This window comes from Halichoeres trimaculatus, unplaced genomic scaffold (genome assembly GCF_033239565.1).
Source record: "Halichoeres trimaculatus isolate MK-OKI-2021-1 unplaced genomic scaffold, fHalTri1.1 fHalTri1_scaffold_21, whole genome shotgun sequence".
NCBI lineage: Eukaryota > Metazoa > Chordata > Actinopteri > Labriformes > Labridae > Halichoeres > Halichoeres trimaculatus.
Genome location: NW_027437199.1, coordinates 14,739,287 through 14,760,422, shown reverse-complemented (window position 1 = coordinate 14,760,422; position 21,136 = coordinate 14,739,287). Strand labels below are relative to the sequence as shown.

The following is a 21,136-nucleotide window of genomic DNA, read 5'->3' as shown; positions in this document are numbered from 1 at the left end:
AGTTTATGAAACAGATTAAATTTACTTTCAATGGTTATGAGAAATAAATAGTTCCAGTAAAAAGAGTCACACACCAACTGTTGACTGGCAGCTCAGTGTTTCAGAGAGGTCGAAGTCACAACACAGCAGGCCTTCCATGCATCAGGCACACACACATACGCGCTCAGACATGTTCACATAAATTCAGGTCATTCATACATTTGAAAAAGTTTTACAGTTTTACAACAATAAATATCAAGCCGTTGTAGAAATCTCATTTCATGCATGTGACTGCTGTGCCTGTCATAAAACTGCTTTAAACAGAAACACAGTTTGAAGTTATTAATGCAGAGATCCTCTTCCTGAATGTGTGAAATGTTTGGAAAGTAACCCAAAGCCAGCAGATAAGAGTCCTGAAATACAGTATGAGGGACAAGAGCAGGTGTCCTCTGTTTAAAGCCACCAGGGGGGGAAGTCAAAGGACAACGGGTCAGTGTTATACAGATAGTACTATGACTGCTTTCTGTGGACACCATCACACCCCTGTCATTCAGAAAATACATTTTGACAGGATCTCCCACTCGGGTTTGCTCTGTAACCGTAATTTATAAAACTTGTGATTCTTCTAAAAGAAAACTTAATACTGCAGAGCGTTCAAAACCAAAGATATACAGTGTGTAGAAAGGATTGTTGCACTATAGCTTCAAACTGTGTTTAAGTTAATGTATCTACCCCAACACTGTGCCGCAACATAAAACTAATTTTGCTAGAATTCTTCACATTTGAGATGATTAATGTAAAATTTTCATGTCAGTTAAAAATCTTCCTCAGTCATCTCTCACATTCTTACATGTTGGAGAAGTGTTGCTCAGTGCATTCCTGGTCTTATTAAGTTTAGACGCTTACGCACCGCACTCAATTTTTTTTTGCTACTGTGAGTGTAGAAGTTGCTGTTTCTGCCTTTTCCGTGAAGTGTTTATATTCTGTGCATGATTTTGAGGGTCTGGTATTACAACAAGCGTATTCCCTTTTACTGCTCAAATCTGGAAGAGAAACTTGACAACACTGATGTGCGTTCACAGGTGGATGCTGCAGCTGATTTACTTAGCTCAGCTTTGCATGAACACTCACATGCGTTGGCAACTGGTCTGGTTTTCTGGAGAAGTAAAATGATCCACCTGGCTGCGCCTCTGAAGCTACAGACAAATCAGCACAGGGGTTGAGAGTGTCTACAAGACTTTAAGAAGTTTCTGTGTCTGCCTTCCCTCAACAAGAAATGATAACCTTCACCAAGGAGGTTATGTTTTTGGGAGAGTTTGTCTGTTTGTGAACGACATAACTCAAAAGTAACAAATGGATCTTGATAAAATTTTCAGGAAATTTTCAAAATGGAATAAGGAATAAGAGACTGAATTTTGGAGGTGATCTGTGTCACCGTCTGGATCCAGGATTTTTTGAAGGATTCTTTATCATTGTGAGATAGGGCTGTTTTCACCATATGTGTATATAACTCCACGATAAATGGTTGGATTGTTTTGCAAAACGATACAAGACAAGGTCACCATAATTTCTGACAGATGTAAAAGTATAATCCAGATCCTGGCAATATTCTGGATTCTAAGATCAGTAATATGAAATATGTACTGGGTCATCATAATTTTAAACACTGTCAGGTAACAAATATCGTACAAACCTGCAACTTACACCAATTTGTAGCAGACAGTCTGCTGAAAGGGAGTATAACATTAAAGTAGGACTAAAGTGTTGGTGACAATCACAAAATGCTTGGCGTAGGTCTGTGCTCTCTGAGTGCTTTTCTAGTTGTGGAAGAAACAAACAAAAAAGGAACCAAATTCACTAATATCACATTAAAAAAACATGTCTCTAAATATGATCAATCTGTGAGTTCAGAGGTGTTAAAAGGCAGATTAATGATCTACTTTATGTGTCCTAGATCAATGGAGAATGACTGAGTAAACCCAAAACACAGGGCTACCAGAGCTAGTTACGAATGTACAGCACAGAAACCAAGTGGTATCAAGGTTGTCATCAAATTTTTGCTCAAAAGGGAACAAGCTTCTTTTCACCAAAACTACTTAAAATACTTCTGCTATCTCATGGCTCAAAAAAATATGTGGAAGTGAGAATATGGACTGCATGTCACCGGAAAAGGACAAATGCAAACTGAAATTTAATAAAGCCAGGAATGCAAAGAAATGCAAAACGAAAGAAATCTTTCAATTGCTGCAGTTAACATGCAGTTTACAGAAGTGAGACTTCACAACAGGCTTCATCTGTAGCATCACTGTCAGTTGCAAACAACACAGCGGGCAGTTAAATCCAAAATTTCAATTTGAAATCTTTTCTTTTGTCATGTGTACAAATGCTGGAGCAGTGGTCCGACACCAAGTTTAGTTTCTGAGAATCCCACCCCATCCCCCTCAATCCCAGCGCCCCCCTTTCAGAAAACATGCCGTATTGACACTGTTATTTCACAAGGAGAGGTCAAAGGTCACAGACACAGAGAACACGTCTTAATACTGTTGGGTAAACTCGGCCGTTTTGCAGCCAGGGTCCCTGATTCCAACAAAACACACTGAAGTGCAAGTTAATAAAAAGAATTACTGCAGTGAGATCTCCGAATACACACAGAGCGAGAAAGTGAAGCTTGTATTATTCCTCAAAAAGCACTGAAGTCCTGGCAGTTTGTGAGGGGTTTAGGAAAGACCTGCTGGCTTCCTGTGGGACATGACATGATTTCCTGTTCAGCTCCAATATTCCTCCTCTTTCATTCGTGCTTTTGCTCATTGTCCCCTCTTCTCTTCTCCATGTTTTGGTCCCATCACTGAGCAAGAACAAAAGATTTGCGGGTTGGCTTTATGGTCTTCCAGTTTGTTTGGACTCTAGTGTGCTTCTTAAACTCACAGCTCAAAACTGTTTCTACAGTCAGCTCACACTCCTGCTCCTGGACCATCAGTGTAAACCCCCTGAGGGCAGCAGGGCCTCCAGAAGAAGAGCACGACTAAAATGTTCCTGAAAATGTTAAAAAGGAATCCAGAGAAACTGCTTCTCCTCAATTCCGCGACCATGTAACCGTCACGGTCTTTCTAAATCTGGAAATGTTGTAGAGTTCAGTCACGGAAGCTCGAAGAAAAACAAAACATAAACTTCAAATATATTTAGATTTACATATTTATAAAAGAAAGAAAAAATGAAGAAACTGAAGCGTTCAGTCTCCGAGCACGACAACGAGAACAACAACTTGGATCACAGCGTCGACAAAAACATCAGTGGGATACTAAACTCAAACGAAGCCGGAGAATCGTCAGCAGAGGAACAATATTAACCTTACTGACTGCTCAACTGTGCACGGCATCTCGAGTTCACATCACGCACACACACATTCACACACGCGCACACACACACACACACACGCGGTGTGTTAAATACAGACAGTAGTAGTTTAGCAGCAAAAAAATTCAACCTCACCCCCACCCCCAATAAATAAACGTTCTTCTTACAGATTCAACCCAATGTCACTCGCTCAGAGGTGTGTGTGTTTGTGTGTGTGTATGTATGTGTGTGTGCAGGTTGGGGGGGTTCACTCTTAGGGGAGGGTGGGCTCATGCAAGAGGTTGGTGGGAAGTGATGTTGAAGTTGGAAAGTCAATCGACGTCTTCATCAGACTCTAGAAGAGCATGCTCTGCCTCCTGTTGATCTTGCCGTTACCTGGAAGAAAGAGGAAAGTCAAGAAATACAATACCCATAATGCCTGTGCTTTACACCACTAGTGTACACATTTTTGGAAGTTTAAGATCAAAAATGATGTTACTTTTTCATTTAGAGTTCAATTAATTTTTTTTACTTTAATCTACTGTAAATTTCTAAAACTAAAATCAGCTCCTCGTTTTAGATGTTACACTCAAAACCAGTTAGATGATCATTCTTCATTTCAAGGTAAAAATACTGGACATGTGAAGCTAATAAGAAACAGGTATCCCTGAGGACAGGGTTTTCTACAGATGTTCCAGTTGCATTATGGGAAATGTAGGAAGAGGAGGCCTTTGTATGAGCTGAAAGTGAGGATATCTGACAGGTTTAAGGTTAATTTTTTGGTATACGTTCCTTTCTTAAGGTATCTGCATGTGTTCCCCACTGACCTGACTCTGGGTATGAGGAGTTCCTGTAGCCAGGATCCCTCTGCAGCTGCACCTCTTTTAATGTGAATATTGATACACCTAGGAGACAGAGGAAAGATTCAGTCCATAGCCAAAGAGAGAAACAGACAGAGAGCTTGTGAAACAGACTTGTGTGTGCCCACCTTCAGACAGTGTGTGAACCCTCATCCCCAGCTGCCTGAAGTAGGAATGCTTCATCGCCTCGTCAGCTGAAATCCTCTTCTTGGATTCAAACTGTGGAGACGGAAACAGGAAGTATCAGCCACCCTGTGACTTCAGCAGATGATGTGTGGATGTTTTGTCTGCAATCAGTGATTCACTGAGACGCAGATTGGAAACAGGAACTGAAGTGTGTATTCAATTATGAATATAATGTGCAGGTAGACACTCTGAGAGTGTTCTGCCTCCTGCTGTCTAAAAGTGGTACTGATTCTCTTCAGAAGGGAAGCAGACACTCTTTCACCAACTGTCAACATAGTTTGATTTGCTTTGATTTTGACAACACTTTTACAAAGGGATGTCTTGCATGTATCTAATATCTATGGTTACCTACTGTCACGTGGCTCTTTTTTAAATCCTAATGTGTAACTACAGGGTGTTATATCCATTTAAACTCTATAGTTTTAAGTCTTAACTCTGGCATATTTACAGAAACCTGAATTAATTTGCACTGCCCCTATAAAAAAAAAAATGAACATGATATCTGTGGAGCACTAGTTTCCAAAATGTGACTGCGGCCCGACTATTATACATGCACACTATTCATTTATTCATTTTTTGTGAATTATTTGCTTGCTCGCTTGCTTGTTGGTATTTTTAACTGTAGAAAATGATAAAGGATGAAGCATGTCTGCCATGCAGCATTAAACTCATGTCTGAGCCTAATACCACAGAGAGAGGTTTTATAAACCACAGTGTGTTCAGGAGTCAGTATGTTGTATTTTCTCTCTAAATTTGTTGGACTGGAATTTGCATTTTAGTTTCTCTCCTGTCCATGTTATCTAGACCTCTAGCGAAACTGTATCTTACTGTTTGAGATGTGTCAAGTTGCCACAGCAGACAGCATGCTGTTTCTTGATATGGCTGCTGAAGTGTGAATATTTTTGACGACATCATAAAAGTAGACTTTGTTAATTCTTTATAAATATATATATATATATATATATATATATATATATATATATATATATATATATATATATATATATATATATATATATATATATATATATATATATATATATATATATGTATATGAATATATAAGATTAATACAATTTTAAGTCTTTCTGATTATCTATTTTATTCATCTTTCTTGTCAGAACACACTGGTTCATAAACATGTAAATAAGTTTTAGATAAAATGTCCAATTAGCATTGATTTTGGAAAATGGGAATGATTTTATTGAAATTTATAGAAACTTTTTACAGTCTGATGAAAACTTGACACAGTCTAAAAATTTAGCCACTTGCATTCACACATGCAGCCTCCGCCGAGAAGATTTTTAAGGAGTGTGAAAGGCTTCATTGAACCACTGAACTTTAGATAAAACTAATTCTAAATGTTAAGAAGAGGAATGAGTGCACTTGTTTTTTTTTGTGTGTGTGGAAGAAGAGGCTCACTTTGAGGAATGCCAGCAGCAGCTCAATGCCTTCACCGTCCAACCTAAAGGAGACAAAAGGAAGGCAAATCAACATTTTATTGTCTGCCTGCAGCAAAGACTGATGGGAATGTAAGGGTTCATGGGGGGAAGGAAGTGGACAGCCGTCTGTGAAATGTTCAACAGGATTTCCTGCCAGTGGTAAAAACACACCGCATGTGAAAACACACAATTACAGTGTACATGCAAAAGAGGAAGTGAAGAAACAGAAGCACGGGTGCAGAAAACAACACACATGAACAAACAGAGCACGGTACCTGGGAGCGTGGTTGATTATCGGCTGTGGTTTGTATTTGGGGAAGTTATACGATTTAAATTCTTCAATAGAGGAGATCCCTGGCCAGTTCTCCTCTGTGGGTGTGCCTAAGGAGGTCACAGGAAAGACCATACATTTATTATTAAACCGGTGAAGCCATTTGGAGTTATTTTATCTCTCCTGGCAAGAAACACTCACCCAGTAACCTGAAAATGAGGTGGAGCTCATCCTCCACAGTGGAGCCGGGGAACAGCGGCCGACCTGCAGCCATCTCATAGAATATACAGCCAACACCCCTGCACACACACACACAAGTACAAACAGAGAGATGTTAATAAAAAGGCTGGGAGTCACATCTTCAAAACTAGAAAAGCACTCAACACTTTAGTCCTACTTTAATGTTATACTCTCTTTCAGCAGACTGTCTGCTACAATTTGGTGTTAGTTGCAGGTTTGTACGATAATTTGTTACCTGACAGTGTTGAAAATTATAATGACTATGAATATTCAATATTGCCAGGATCTGGATCGTACTTTTACATCTGTCATAAATTATGGTGACCTTGTCTTGTATTGTTTTGCAAAGCAATCTGACCATTTATCATGGAGTTATATACACATATGGTGAAAATGGCCCTATCTCACAATGATAAAGAATCCTTTAAAAAAATCCTGGATCCATACGGTGATCCGGATCAGCTCCAAAATTTAATCAGTTCTTCCTTATCCCATTTTGAACATTTCCTGAACTCCCTGGAGGAGGTAAACAGGCTCTTTAGCTAGTTCTCTAAATGAGAATAATGTCTCTCCATTTGTATCATTTTGACTTCCAAAGGTATGGCCTAAGTACAGGTCAGTTTCACTGCATCATTGCAGAAACAAACAAAGCCAAATGCCTTCACATATTGCTCCTCAACTCATCCCTCGCTAAAGATTTTAGTCTCCTCCTCTTGTGTCAACAGGACATGAGAGGATCATTAAATAGTGAATTATTTGAGTAACAAATGTCATACACCGTCTCCCTCACCTAGGTATGACAGAAATTTCTCAGAGAGCGTTTTTTATTCTGGCCAGGCACCTACTCTGATCATTACTAGTTTATTTCAATGAGGCTGTTGTTTCTACAACATCAAACTTTCCCAGGGGTTGGCGTGCTTCACATTTTGGAAGTATGTCACTCGAACAAAAACTGATTTGGAAATTTGTGGATGATGATTTCCAGTTCGGTCAGACTGGTCCAAACTGAAACAAACTAGTCAGCATTATTAGGGGGATTACAGATGTGACAGTCTTAATATGCCAGCTCCTGTTTTTATCGTGGCTAACTTGTGGCATCACCTATATTAAAATGAAATTTTGTTAATCATGCCTGCACTCAGAGTTTGTGGTGTGAGCAAAACGATGTTTGTGAGTCTCGTACCACATATCAATCTGTGTTGAATACTCAGACGACCCCAGAAGAACATCTGGCGGCCGGTACCAAAGAGTCACCACCTCGTTGGAGTAGGTTTTTGTTGGGACAGACTTGGCCCTTGCCAGACCTGCAGGGACAGAAGTATTACACCAGTTAAAAAACAGCTGATAAGAACAACCACATAGATTCTGATCCTGTTATCAACCTGCTGCAGCTCCTCTTACCAAAATCTGCTAGCTTGAGTTCGCCTTTCTCGTTGATGAGGAGGTTCTGAGGCTTCAGGTCTCTGTGGAGAACTTTCCTCTTGTGACAGTATGACAGCCCTCGCAAAATCTGGAACAGGAAGATCTGGAAAGATATGTTAGGTACCCATGTTATTAACAAGTCTGAGATAACTGATGTATATCTAAAAAACTGTATATAGATGGACCACACATCAGCTATGATCCAACTCTACTTCCACCAAAAGTGATCAGTCAAAAAACTTGGGACTTTGTTCCACTACTGACTAGCTGCAATGATTTGATCACAACAGAAGAAAGAGAGGAGAATGAAAAGATAAATTGTAATAAGAGAAGAGTCACCTTCACGTTGTGCATGCTCATTATGTTTCCACAGTCATCCATGTACTGTTTCAGGTCCTTATCCTACAAGAAGAAACGACACCATGAGAAAGGAAGGAGTCCAAAATTAACATCTCAGCATCGATGATACTAAACGTTTTAAAATACACCAATATTGCTACAACAGTTTTTTTATTGTTCCTGTTTGTTTTTTCAGTTCTTCTATTTTTCTATTCCCTGTGGTCTTGTTTCCTTTGTTTCTTATCCTGACATTTTTCTCTCCTTACAACTGCAGGACATGACACCTTTGAATCCATTGTAGTGTCCAGTGTGGTCATTATGTACTTCATCTAAATGCTAATGAATTTTCCAATCATTTAGAGGCATTCTGTCTGGAAAGCTCTTCAACAAATCTGTCGTGCATTGAGAAGATAAAGGCGCTGAGTTTTACCAGGTACTCAAAGACGAGCGTGAGGCTCTTGTCAGTGTGGACAATGTCGTGTAGCGTCACGATGTTGGCGTGTTTGAGGTCCTTCAGTAATGATACTGCAGAGACAAAAAGAGAGAAAACACTAACCAAGAGAAAAACATGACCCATGAGAGTAAAAATAATTCACGTGTTTAAAAGGTTAGCTTAATTGTCAGCAGGAGCTGACCTTCTCTGATGGCGGTGCATGGTGCTCCCTCCTCATGCTCCAGCCTGATCTCCTTCAGTGCTACCAGGTTGTCTGTCAGCTTACTGCGGCCTTTGAATACTGTTGCATATGTTCCCTGAAGGCAACACAGGACCCAGGTTCAATACTAGAAAACTAGCATAGACTTTCAAACATGTTTTTTTTTCTCCATTACAACTCTCCCAGTAGATTTCAAGATGTTCTTACCTCTCCCAGTTTGTCCAGCTTAATGTACGTCTCCAGCTTTCCAAAACCAATCTCCGACTGGGAAAAAGCACACACAAAGGGAAAAATCAGAACAAAGCAGACTAAGTCAGAATAAGTCAGTCAAGGTTTAGGCATAGACTGGATATGGTCTCAGTGGTGTCACCTGTCAGTTTCTGAAGCTCAGGGTTGACTAACTCTTAACCTGAGTACCATCAAAAAGTTTCAGAAAATTCAACCATTGTGCGGCTGTCTGAATGAAATAAATAAAAAAGAAGCCAAACCATCTTTGGTACCAGGATGTGAAAATGTTCAGATCTGTTGTTAAAATGGGTCTTTATTGAAGTGGGAACCTCTTACATTAAAAAAAGTAAAGCCAATGAAGGAATGCAAGAAAAAACAGCTCTTTCTCCTGAGCCCAAGTTGAAAGTGAGTCCAAAAGCAAAGAAACCTACATTCAATTTCATTTTCAAATATCTATTTCATTTATAGTCTGGTTTGAGGATTTTGGTCTGGGAAGCTTTTTTTTCATTACATGAATACCCCTTGAATGGCAAACTATTTCTTGCCCCTCTTTTTTGATAATCAAGAGCTCAAGGTGTGCTTAAATGTGCATGATGAGAGGCAAAGTGGAAGTACTGTGGTAAAATCTCGAACAAATCTGGCTTTATAGGTCTGAAATTGAAATTTCCTTTTGGACACCATATAGTTCTCCAACTTTTTGAAATTCCCTGCCTTAAATCAACTTAAATATTCTCAGATTTCCATTGTAGCTGCTGGGTATCTCTCGGTTAGACATCAGTCTGGATTCCTCTGATTGGCTGGGACAGGCAAAATATAACCAAACAAAGCTTCAAACAACTCACCAGAATTCATCAAAGTAGAACCCTAAAACACATGTTTTTTTTCTTTCATTCACTTCATCCTAAAGAATAAACTTCCACAGCACATTAGCATCTCTGCTCTTTGTCCCAACTTGCAGGGAATTTTCACAGTCGCACCACAACAGAGCTTTATGATCTAATCTAGTGGGACTATAGCGGGAGGTAAGCGCTTGTGGCTCCAGATTAATCAATCTTGGTCTCACACTGGGGCTGTTGCCATGGTAACTTGCACAGAGGGAGTCTTTGGTAAAGGCACCACGAAAGCAATAAAGGTAGAAAATGCAGACGCTGACACACACAGACACAAACAAGAACACGGGCGAACACTGACCAGAGAGGCTCGGCGGGAGCGTCGGCTCAGTGGCTGGTCGAAGGGGGGGCTGGCGAGCTGAAGCTTCTCCAGGTAACCATCGGGGATCCGGATGTCAGCAGGTAGAGACAGGCGCTTGTTGAGGTCCTAAAAGACACAGATTCAACAAAATAGAGTTTAAACTGAGTGTTTGAAGGAGCTGGAGTGAATGAGGTGTTTGGAGCTCTATGCAAGAAAGAAAAGTTCTCTACTGCATGGTCAGATTCTTGCTTATGGTACTCCTTTAACTTTAACAAACAACCTTTATTCACTGTCTGAGTGTATCGGGTTGCCACACTTAGCTTCCATGTTAAAGAAGCAGCAGCACGAGACAATGTAGGTGACTGAGTCCGCCCACGCTCATCCACCCCCATCTCTTTCTCTCACTCACACTCACACACAGGAACACAGTCAAAAATAACTCACTCTCATCTCCTTCTTCTCCCTGAGAGAGGAGACAGAGATCAAGTCGATCTCCATCTTATGGAGGGTAAAAATAAGAGGCAACGTGTCAAAGTCTGACTGCTGCTGAAGAGCTAAACCTTTACCAGTGATCAGATTGTCTACATCAGCAGAAACAGGCAAGAATAAAAACAAATCACATGTTTGTTGTTGTTTCGAGCTTGGTTTCTCAGCCTGTATTCACACCACAGGGCCTCATTGTCAATATTTCTCAGCTCATTGTGTCTTATTGTTGTAGACAACTGGTGGTATCTATTCCAGGATCAAATAAGAGCACATCTCTCAGCCATGAGCTGACATAAAGCTGCTGTCTGATGTGGAGAAGCGAGGCTGAGTGGAGTATAAATACACAGAGAGCAGACGACACGTCGGTTTGGTAATCATCTGTGTTTTTAAGTCAGGCCTTTAACTCATCCACTCTCACTTTATTACTGTAGTGCTCTGCCCTCTGAGACAGTGCTGCTCAGAGATGATGCCAGATTTATAACAACAAAGAGTTCAAATGAAGCAATGATTATGTAAAGCAGATCAAGGTCTTGAAAAGGAAAGGTATTATGTAATGTAACTGATGCTTAAAAAAAGTCATCATGTAATGACAGACTTTAACAGATATTGTCCGCTTTCATCTATTTTTATTACATTTCCTGTAAATCCAAGCTGTTCCCAGAGTCTGTGAGCCACTTCATTATCCTGCGTTTTTAAAAAAGAAGAGTTGAAACATTGAATTGACTTGTGTATCACAGAAAATCTCTGTCAAGAAATCTCCCATGAAGATATCCTTTGAGTTCAGCAGCTCACATTGAAAATTGGGATGCACCAATACCAATCAGTGGTATCGGTGTATCAGTGCCCCTCAATGCTTGATCAGTATCAGAGGGAAGAGATCCATGGTGCATGTTCAGGCAAAAGCTCTATGCCTTTTTTTTTACCAGTGCTCTTTGCTACTTGATTTAATATGTTGCCTCTGATGCACTTGATTTGTTTTTTTGCTGCATTACCAGTCAACAGGGTATAAAGGTTTACATTTGAAAATTACTTGTATACATTCTGAAGAATTTTTGAAATATTTCATAGTTTAGATAAATATCAACTTCAGTTATTCCATATTCTCATTTTTTGTCCTTTTACCCAAAACATTACCTGCCTTATCTCTCAGTAGGGCATAGGGATGGGTACCAAATTAGGTACTTTTATAGGTACCGACCGAAATCTGTCAAAAGTACCAGGTACCGATTCACGAAAAATCAAAAGGTACCATATTTAGGTACCTAAATGCGTCTTTGTGAGTATGAGGGAGTGGAAGAGTAAGTGATTGTCCATGCTGGACATGAACACAGCATTACAAGGTTGTATATTAAAGAACAAATATGTCTAATTGAAAAATAAAAAACTCTATTATTAAACAAACTTATATTTTTTACCAAATATGCACAAAAAAGTACCAAAAATTGGTCTGGTTGAGTACCGGTACCAATTGCCAGGTACCAGGCATTGGTACCATATCGTTTCATATGTGAAAGGTACCCATCCCTAGTAGGGCATGCATGTTATTATTTAACACTGGTATCAGATTGGTATCAATGCATTGATACCAAAGCCCAGGTATCAGTACCAGAAAAGTTGGATTGATACATTCCTAATTAAAAGCATTTTCAATTGAAGTCTGTTCATTTCCTCTTTGTAATAATGTATTAAACATATATTTGTGGGACAGCTATAGGTCTTGTCATCTAAATTAATAATAACACTTATTCATCAGTCACTTCTTTTAGTCTAAACAAGAAATAAAATGATTAAGGCGACAATAGTGAGTCTAAAGTAAAATGAAGGAGAAAATAGTAATGGACATTTTCTGTTGTTTATGCACAGCCAGTGCTGAGTCATGAAGAAGGCTCAAAAACATGACTACGATAATAAGAAAACAGAAGTTGACGTTGTATTACTGTGGTTAACGCCTCCACAGTTTATCAGCTGTTTGTTGGGTTCTTATTTTTTTCTTTAAAGTAATTTTTTAAAGTTATTTTTTATTTGTTTGCCCCCAACAGATGGGACAAATGCAGAGCGACAGGAAATAGTGACGAGTGGAGAGTTGGAGAAGTGGAGAAGACGTGCAGCAAAGGGTTGTTAACAGTGACCACTTTAGCAGGGACTATAGCATCTGTACACGGGGCGCACACTCTAACCACTCAGCCAACAGTGGTAGGATTCATTCTGAGATTTATTAGTTGTTTTGAAAAATCCCATAGGGACTTCTCCAGCACTCACTCAACACTCAAGGAACTTCAATGTTTGGCACTTCTGCATCTGCTTCATTCTCTCTGTCAGAAGTTGCAGCTTTTGTGAAATACAAAACCGTGAATCAGGACTGATCTCTTCATTATGTTATTTACAGAAAACTGATAAAGTTCCACCATAAGCAAGTATCTGGCAACAGTAGTAAGAGTAAACCTTTCAACAGGTAGAAACATTAAGTATAACCAGACTGAACTGAAGTTCAGTAGAAGAGGATGCAGAAATACAGAGAGGGGGAGAGACAAATGGAGCCACAAAACAACATGGTTATAATCCAATCAGATCCAGTCCACTGTTTTTGATTTGGTAGGTTTAAAATTACTTTAACTGTTTGTCAGAGTGCTGCAAAATGATTGAAAAAGCTGATATAAGGAGATACAATTCAGTTTGGTGACAAGTAGAAGCTGATGAGCAGACCTCAAAGATCTTGAGAGGTAACATCAGAAGCCATGTGCACACCAGAAAAAAGCCCAGCTCTTCCATAAAAATCAGCATATCTATAGAATGGAACAAAACAATGGCTCCTTGTTTTTTGCTAGGTTTGCTAAAGTTAGCACAAGTCAGCGTTTCTTATGTGGCAACTGCTGATGATAGACTTGAAACTCCACTTCAGTAACAGATGGATGATGTCACCAAGACTATGTCCATGTATCTAATTTTGAGTAACTTTTTGTAATGATTTAGTTCTATTAACAGAAAAATTATCAAAACACATCTTTTTCCAAAACCCATCTTCTTTCTATCATGCTGATATTTTTCTTTGAATTATTTTCAAATGAGGTCTTACAATTCGCTCATTTTTCACAGCAAAACAAACAAAACACCTGATGTACATGTGTGATCTGATGTGACATCAAGACACTATAAATGTACAAAGGGTGAGTCACAGAGTGAGCACACACTGTACTCTTAGCCTCCTCACTGACAATGTGTTTCAATTCAAACCTCTGGCAGAATCAAAAGACGAGGAAAAAGAAGCAGCTCAATTGCTGCATGTAACGTGTGTGTGTGTGTTCTTTAAGTCAGCCTGTTATCAGCATCAAATAAGATCAATACCGCGAACCATTAATAAAATAGGTCACAGTGTGTATGTGTGAGGGAGCATCAAGGATGTTGACAGTTAAGTGTTTGTCACATACACTCCTCTGCCAGTAGGGGGCAGGAAGCCTCCAGGCAGAGAAACTTAACCTTTGAAGAGGAAAACTTTCCCCATGGTTAAATATTCAGAAAGCTGAGGATGATTTTGTTAGAATGTGGGTTACGCAGGGAGAACCCACAGAGGACACATTCAGCATTGTTTCATGGAGAGCAGAGTAAGTTTAATATCTTTCCTGTTTGCCCATGTTGGCCACTAGGAAAAAGATAAACACAGATTATGAGAAATAGTAAAGGCTCGCAGCAAAACGTCTCTGAAGAAAGATTTAAGAGACACTTTAAAACCAGCAGGCAAAAGAGTCTCCTTATATTCATAAAGACTTTTAGTGTTTGCTTGTATTTTGCAGTGTGTGGTGAGCCTGTGGGGCTAACAAAGCAAATCTTTGATCAGGTGTCAATTAAAAAGCTTTATCTTGGGGATAAAAGCAGCTTTAGGTTATGACAAAAAAGATTCCTGTAGACCTAAACATTAAAATGAATGATGTGCCCTATTTTCCACTTGTATGTTAAATATTTCATTTTGTGTGCGTCTGTATGCAAATGTGTTATTTCTTTTAAAGGGCGGAAAGTCGCTGCTAAAGAAAACAGAAATCTCTTGTTTTGTTTGAAATATTATGAGAGCAGGCCTTAAAACATGTTATTTAAATTCATTTCATTCATTCAAGACAGATTTATATCCCAGCATGCTCCTGTTATGTCTGACATGTTGAGAACCACTGTGGTTACAGCACCAATTATTGCTTTTCTTCTCTTTACCCGCCGCTTCTGTGCTCCTTAGGGAGCACGTCTGCTGCTAGTATCATGACCAGACGAATGATCCACCCTCCCCCCACAAAACCCCAGCTCCCTGAAGGCTCAGAGAGGAGGAGGAGGAGGAGGTGAAGAGCAGAGCAGAAGGAGACGATAGAAGCAGACTTGCTGTGTAAGGCCTTTTTTTGCTAAAACTGTGCGGTGTGTGCATGTCTGTGTGTTTCACCTCCATGGAGATCCGCCGGTGAATGCGGTTCCTCAGACAGACGCCAGTTGGAGATTGGACCTCATCTGAAGACGTCCCTGATGCTTGGTCGCTCTCCCCATCTGAGCCCATCTTCAGGTTTTCATGCACAATATCTGTGACAGGATGGAAATAGTTCAATGTAACCAAAAAAATGACCATATTCTGGATTATAGTGTGATCATTTTAAAAAGGGTGCAAAATCAGGCTACACTTGTCACTCTAGAATTCAAAAGATTGTGTTTTTCTTTGCTGTCAATCTTTTTGTTGATATGGATTTAATGTATTCTTTTTTTGTTTTGTACTAGGACATGTTTTTACCATTTTTACAAATGGAAAGTTTGTATATATTCACTTACAAGACTGTGGCAAATAAAGTATAAATATGGTAAAACAGAATGTCCAAATGAAAATAATTTTAGCCTTACATATTTGTTAAAATGCTTTCTCAGGCTTTTCTGTATTTTCAATGGCTAACAAAAGGAGCCAAAACACATATACATTCAGAGAAAATGTTAAAAAAAAAAAAAAAAAGATAAAGAAACAGAGGTTGCATAGCAGCTTGATGCTGACACTACCAATAAATATAAGGACAAATACTATTCAGAAAGAAGAAGCAACCTTTTCCATTATGTAAATATCATTTATCATGTCTTCACAGCTATTTACTCTAAGGCTAACCTGGCTCATGCATCTTTTGGACTCAGCCTGCTCTTAGGGAAACATTAAAGTCAAGATGGAAATAAAATTTCCAGAGCACCTCATATCCTCGTAATGCTGATGTATTTCTGAGTGAAGCATATTTGATTTAAATGTTGAAAAGTGGGTGTTGCATGATGCTTAAGTGGGTGAGGCTGCAGCAGAGGAACATGCACAGAAAGCAGAATCCAACAGAGACAGACTGAGCCCATCGAAGCTTGTCTTAGAAAATGCCCAGAGTGTGATACGAGGCATCAATAACAAAGTCTTGAGAGTGAATAAGTTATTGTTGATGTGTTTTTTTTGTCTATGCTCACATATGCATGTAGTGATTTGCTTAACTGCTTAAAGGTGACTTTATGGTTATAAAAATAAACACAGGGACATATTTTTTCATGTTTTTGTCCTCACATGCACTGATAAAAACAAGTTCACAAAGTAAAAAGTGTAATGGGATTGACTTCATCTGCTGAACTGATGGGTTTGATGTGTTATGAAACCAGTGATACTGCTAGTTAGTTTTAAATAGCCAGAGCAATTTCAGGGACAACCACTTTCACGTTGTATGAAATCCAGCTGGTGAAAGAAGTTTATCCCATTTTGTGTAAGATCCTTCTTGTTGACACTTTGGTAAAAACACATTTTTTTGATCCCATTGGGTGGATAGCAGCTGACTAGTCACCAGCAGAGAAAAAGAGGGCATGAGAAGGAAAAAAAAATGCAGTATCCAGTGAGGGATATTCAAACAGTGAAGAAAACAAACACACTGCAACGGCAACTGCAACATGGGCTTTTGGCAGAGTACAGGACTGGTTGAGTGAGAAGAAAATGCCAACAGAAAGTGGCCAAGGAGGAGGACCTTTAACAGCTGCTGTTCCGTTAAAAGAGCCAACACGAATGTTTGACTTAAGAGTAATGCTGATCGATTAATAACAGTCAAACAGGAAAACATTAAACCCTTCACATTACGTTAAGACTCAAGTAGGCTGACAAAAACACCTCTGACTTGGAATTCTATTTGACATAACCACCTGCTCACAAATCACTGACGCTTAGGTTTTCAAAAAGTTTGTGAATCTTGTCTCACCCTGTTGGGATTCTATTCCACGTAACCACCCATTTACTGCACAGTTACTTTTATGCTTTCTACAAATTTGTACAGTTTAAAACAGCTAAAAGGGAGTGAGTGATGGCACACAATAAAACTATCTTAAACTCCAAATCTTGTCTCACCTTGTTGGGATTTTATGTCATATAACCTGTTCATTATACTCTGACCCTAACATGTCCTGTAGGTGTATTTAAAATGCTGATGACTTGAGGCACTCTATATAACCCCAGACTTCAACTTTTAGTGACTTTCCTCACTCCATATATCATTCTTTTAGTTGATAAGAGAATTAAACACTGAATGTTAGAGCCTAGCTATCACTGCTGTCATGAGTTCCAGCTGTGGTTCGGCTGATTCAACAAGCCAACAGTTGGGAAATAATTTGCTGATACAGCAAGACTGGCAAATTTGAAGCTGGTAAGATAAACTCAGAGAGCAGCAAAATTAATGCTGCAGAAAATGGAGAGAGGAAAGACCTCTCTGTTAAGTTCAGGTTAGTGTTTACCAGATTTGCTGTGTGTTTTCAAACAGGTTTAAAGTCCAGTCTCTCAGCAGAGACCTACATAATACCTGAGAGGGAAGGGTTTACTCTTTGGCAACAAGAGATTTTAAGGAAACTCATTTGGAAATATTTTCAGCTTTCAAAGAGGATCATGGAAATGGTTGAGAAAAAAATAAGACGTGATTTTTAGAATACAAGTTTTGCTGAAAATAGTCAAATGAGGATATTTTGTCAAAATCTATAACCGCTTCAATACGCCAGGGTTATCATGTTTATTTCATTTATGTATCATTTATTTTATTTATGTATCATTTAAGTATTATTAATTCTGACTTTCTGCGTTTTAAATAAGCATTGGTTGTTAAATATCTGAAGGTTAGACCATCAAGTATTTTTGTGTTATTATGTCAAGAAAGGAGCTGGTATTAATACGTTTTTCTTCTTCCTGCCCCTTTTCGATCATGAAATGGAAAATGTGATACAACTTCTAAACATACAGTGTGTGACCTGTAATTTCATGATACGGAATAAATTGAAAAAAATAATAATAATAAAATGTTATGTCCTGCTAGATTTGGAGCACTTGGGCTCATCGCTCCACTATGGAAATAAAATCCTGCTTTTTGAAGCCTCTGTCTTTCTCTCTACAAACTCATACCCATTTTCAGCAATTTGTTTATTCAACTTAATATTGTAGAAGAAAAAAAACTAAAATGTATCAGGATTTTTGTTGGAAAATATCAAAATGAAGGTTAATTTTTTTTTTTTTTAATTCTTCATTTCAGTCTTTGTTTATAAACTGGATTGGAAAAAAGTTACCACTTTTCTCCAGCAGAGGGTGAAATGTTTGTCTCTGACTCACATGATGTGCACTTTATGGGAAAGTATGGCTCCTGATAAAGTCTGTAGACCTTATTATCGTCATTTAACTTTTTCACATGGTCAGGTGTTAAAAAAGCAAACTGGAAACTGCAAATACATAAATAGCAAAGACTCGCAATCTAAATCAAATCGGCACCCCAAAAATGGTAACGGAATCAAATCACGAGAATAGCATATCGTTCCAGCCTTAATACTTGTACTCTGTCTTTGTCAAGGCCTAGAAGCTATGTTATGACAGCATTGAGTGTGATTAAAAAAGAATTGGGGTCTTAGCTCCATACTGACTCTCTAACAGCACATAAACTGATGAAGGTTTTTTAAAATAGTGAAACACGCGTCTTTAATCCTGATCTAACTGCCCATATCTCTCTCCTTCTAGCTCCTCCTCTCACACCCTTGTAACCTCCAAGGCCAAAGATTAAACACACCAACCTGCACCACTTCCCCCACAGCAGTAAAACTACCACCACTACCATTACACAGCAGGGGCAAACACACTGATGTACAAACCACATGCAGCCCCCGCACTCCAAACACAAACACACACACATGCACCAACACAAAGTTAATGAGTAGCCATGGTTGAGGGTTCTCTGTGATCAGCGTGTCAGCACCTCAAACCAAGCAGTCTGTCATCAGATGTGAAAACACAGAGCAGAGAAGTGAAGGGAAAGGCACATTTCTGTGAGGTTTGTTGTGATTGAGATTAACAATCATTTCAAACCTCATAATCTGGGCTATTTCTTTGCATAAATATGTCAAAGGTGTGTATAATTGTTAGTCTGGATTAAAGGAGAAAGTTAATGTCATATTAAACTACTGAGCTGTATTTATGCACCTTATTTAAAAAAAGAGCCCCCACTTTGATTCTGTGTAGGTGACCACAACCCGGAGGAAAAACATCTCGACAGAAAGTGAACCTGTCTGTGGTTCTCTGGTTGAAAACCAACCTGTTCTATGGAAAAAGAAAATCCTACTCTGCTTTGAAAAACCAGAAAGAGTTTCTGACTTTTCTCTGGGATTTACCTGTCAGACTCCTGTTCTCACATTCCTGTTACAACCGAAAAAAGAAAGACCAAGAAGTAAGAAGTAGTCATCCCTCCCCTCCCTTAGTGATAGAGGTCGATTTCCAGGGAGAATTTAAACAAGGGGAGTAAATCCCTACGATGAAATCCTCTAGAAAAGCCTTCCTCTTTCTTCTTTCTCTCCTTTAGCACTAAACACACTTTCATCCTCCTAACCTCGTTACTTTTCCTCTGTAAACAACCTGTGAACCCTACACTCTTTCGCCCACTTTCGCCTACTTCTTCCTTCCACTTGTCTCATTGAAGAAATCATGATCCCTGCTCTATTTCACATCAACATGTTTCTAGCCCGAGTTGAAAAACTACCATAGTTTCTCTCACTTCCCATTTTTCACTCGACATATTCCTCCCTCCACTCCTGTCTCTTTTCTTTTGCGAGGTTTCAACAGGCGGACTCCCTCTTTTGCTGCAACACATTCCTTTTTCTACCTGTGTTTTTCTAACTCGTGTGCCTCCAAATGATCTCATCTGCCCCACTTTCTCCTCCTTTTACTTTCACATACCTCTCCATTATCTCATGCTATTTCATATCTTCCCTCCTGATTTCCAAAAACTCCTCAAAGTCTTTTTCTCACACAATATTTTCACTTTTATTTCCTGAACCAAAACTAAGTTCCTTCTCTTTAAACCACTTGAATTATTGTAAAAATCCCACATTTCTCCTGCTTTATTTTGCCTCACTTACTCCACTCTCTACAAACCTTAAATGACTTCAGCCTTTCTTTGGTCTTTCTTTCTGCTCATCTTCACTTGCCTTTGATGTCCAGACTTTTTGGTGTGTTTCTCTCTTTGCTTATCCTTCTCAATCCTGTCTTTTCAGCTGCTTTGTTAATAAGCACATAGACTGTAGCACTGAAAAGTGGCACATCAATGTCCTACTTAAATGTCCTGTTTTTAGATCCAAGTCCTTCTATCTAGGCCAGGGTCCAATGTGAGGCTCACCATTAACTTTCACATATATCTAAAAATGACAGAAAGAGGAGAGGGATATATTGGACAAACAGTGTTATCTGGCTGCTATGGACCAATCATATTAATCTCTATCTTAATTTATTTCTGTATTTGAATTAAACATGTAAATTACATTGAGCAGAAGGCATTTTGGGGTATTCTTGCATATTCACATTGGTGTGAAATTAAACAAGGATCCAAAAAAAAGATAAAATTTTCATTCAAACTCACTGCACACAAACCACCGCGTACCAACTTTCCTCTATTAAATCTGTAATAGTTGAAGATCCAACGATTGACTCGTACTGACTGAAAAATGAAAAATTTGACATCAGCCAACAAGCTGATATCAGCCGATATAATTAACAGATATAATAAAGGGCTGCTGTTTGATTAATTAAATGCTCAACCTCAGCACCATGAACTGAAGCTGCTGCTACTATGTTTTTTACTTTTCTACTCTGTTACACATTGTTGTGAAGTGTAGACAGAGCCCACCTGTTTATTTAAGTTCTGATTAGGGACCGAACCTGCATTTTTTTTTTGCACTTTTTGTGATTTTGTTTGCACAGTGCAGGCTGATTAGCCACATATTTGGCTTAAATTAAATCTAAATTCAAGCAGCAGCCTGTAAGGCACATGTAGCTGACTAATTAAGGCACATTAACTGTCTAAGAGTAAACCATTTGATTTAATTTGAGTTTAATTTCTGTACAGTTTCACTTCTCACATATTACCTGTGAATAGAGGTTATATTTACTTATATGTCATTTGTAACATTGGCCTGACTGTGAGTATTGTTATGATTGTCTCAGGGAGAGAATCATCCAAGTTTTAAGTA

At 38.9% G+C, this 21,136-nt stretch overlaps 1 protein-coding gene across 2 annotated transcripts in view; it reads right to left on the bottom strand.

The window, feature by feature from the left end:
• Positions 1 to 36: 36 nt before the first annotated feature.
• Positions 37 to 21,136, bottom strand: part of cdk17 (cyclin dependent kinase 17) — a 57,405-nt gene continuing 36,305 nt past the window's right edge. For both annotated transcript variants that reach the window (XM_074698111.1, XM_074698112.1), the window contains exons 4-17: positions 15,048 to 15,181; positions 10,145 to 10,270; positions 8,933 to 8,989; positions 8,708 to 8,822; positions 8,503 to 8,597; positions 8,073 to 8,135; positions 7,713 to 7,836; positions 7,495 to 7,615; positions 6,273 to 6,370; positions 6,076 to 6,181; positions 5,781 to 5,823; positions 4,301 to 4,391; positions 4,140 to 4,217; positions 37 to 3,708 (exon numbers count right to left, since the gene is read on the bottom strand). In XM_074698111.1, the coding sequence (XP_074554212.1) occupies positions 3,668 to 3,708; positions 4,140 to 4,217; positions 4,301 to 4,391; positions 5,781 to 5,823; positions 6,076 to 6,181; positions 6,273 to 6,370; positions 7,495 to 7,615; positions 7,713 to 7,836; positions 8,073 to 8,135; positions 8,503 to 8,597; positions 8,708 to 8,822; positions 8,933 to 8,989; positions 10,145 to 10,270; positions 15,048 to 15,181 (1,292 nt within the window). In that variant the 3' untranslated portion in view covers positions 37 to 3,667. The remainder of the gene's footprint in view (positions 3,709 to 4,139; positions 4,218 to 4,300; positions 4,392 to 5,780; positions 5,824 to 6,075; positions 6,182 to 6,272; positions 6,371 to 7,494; positions 7,616 to 7,712; positions 7,837 to 8,072; positions 8,136 to 8,502; positions 8,598 to 8,707; positions 8,823 to 8,932; positions 8,990 to 10,144; positions 10,271 to 15,047; positions 15,182 to 21,136) is intronic.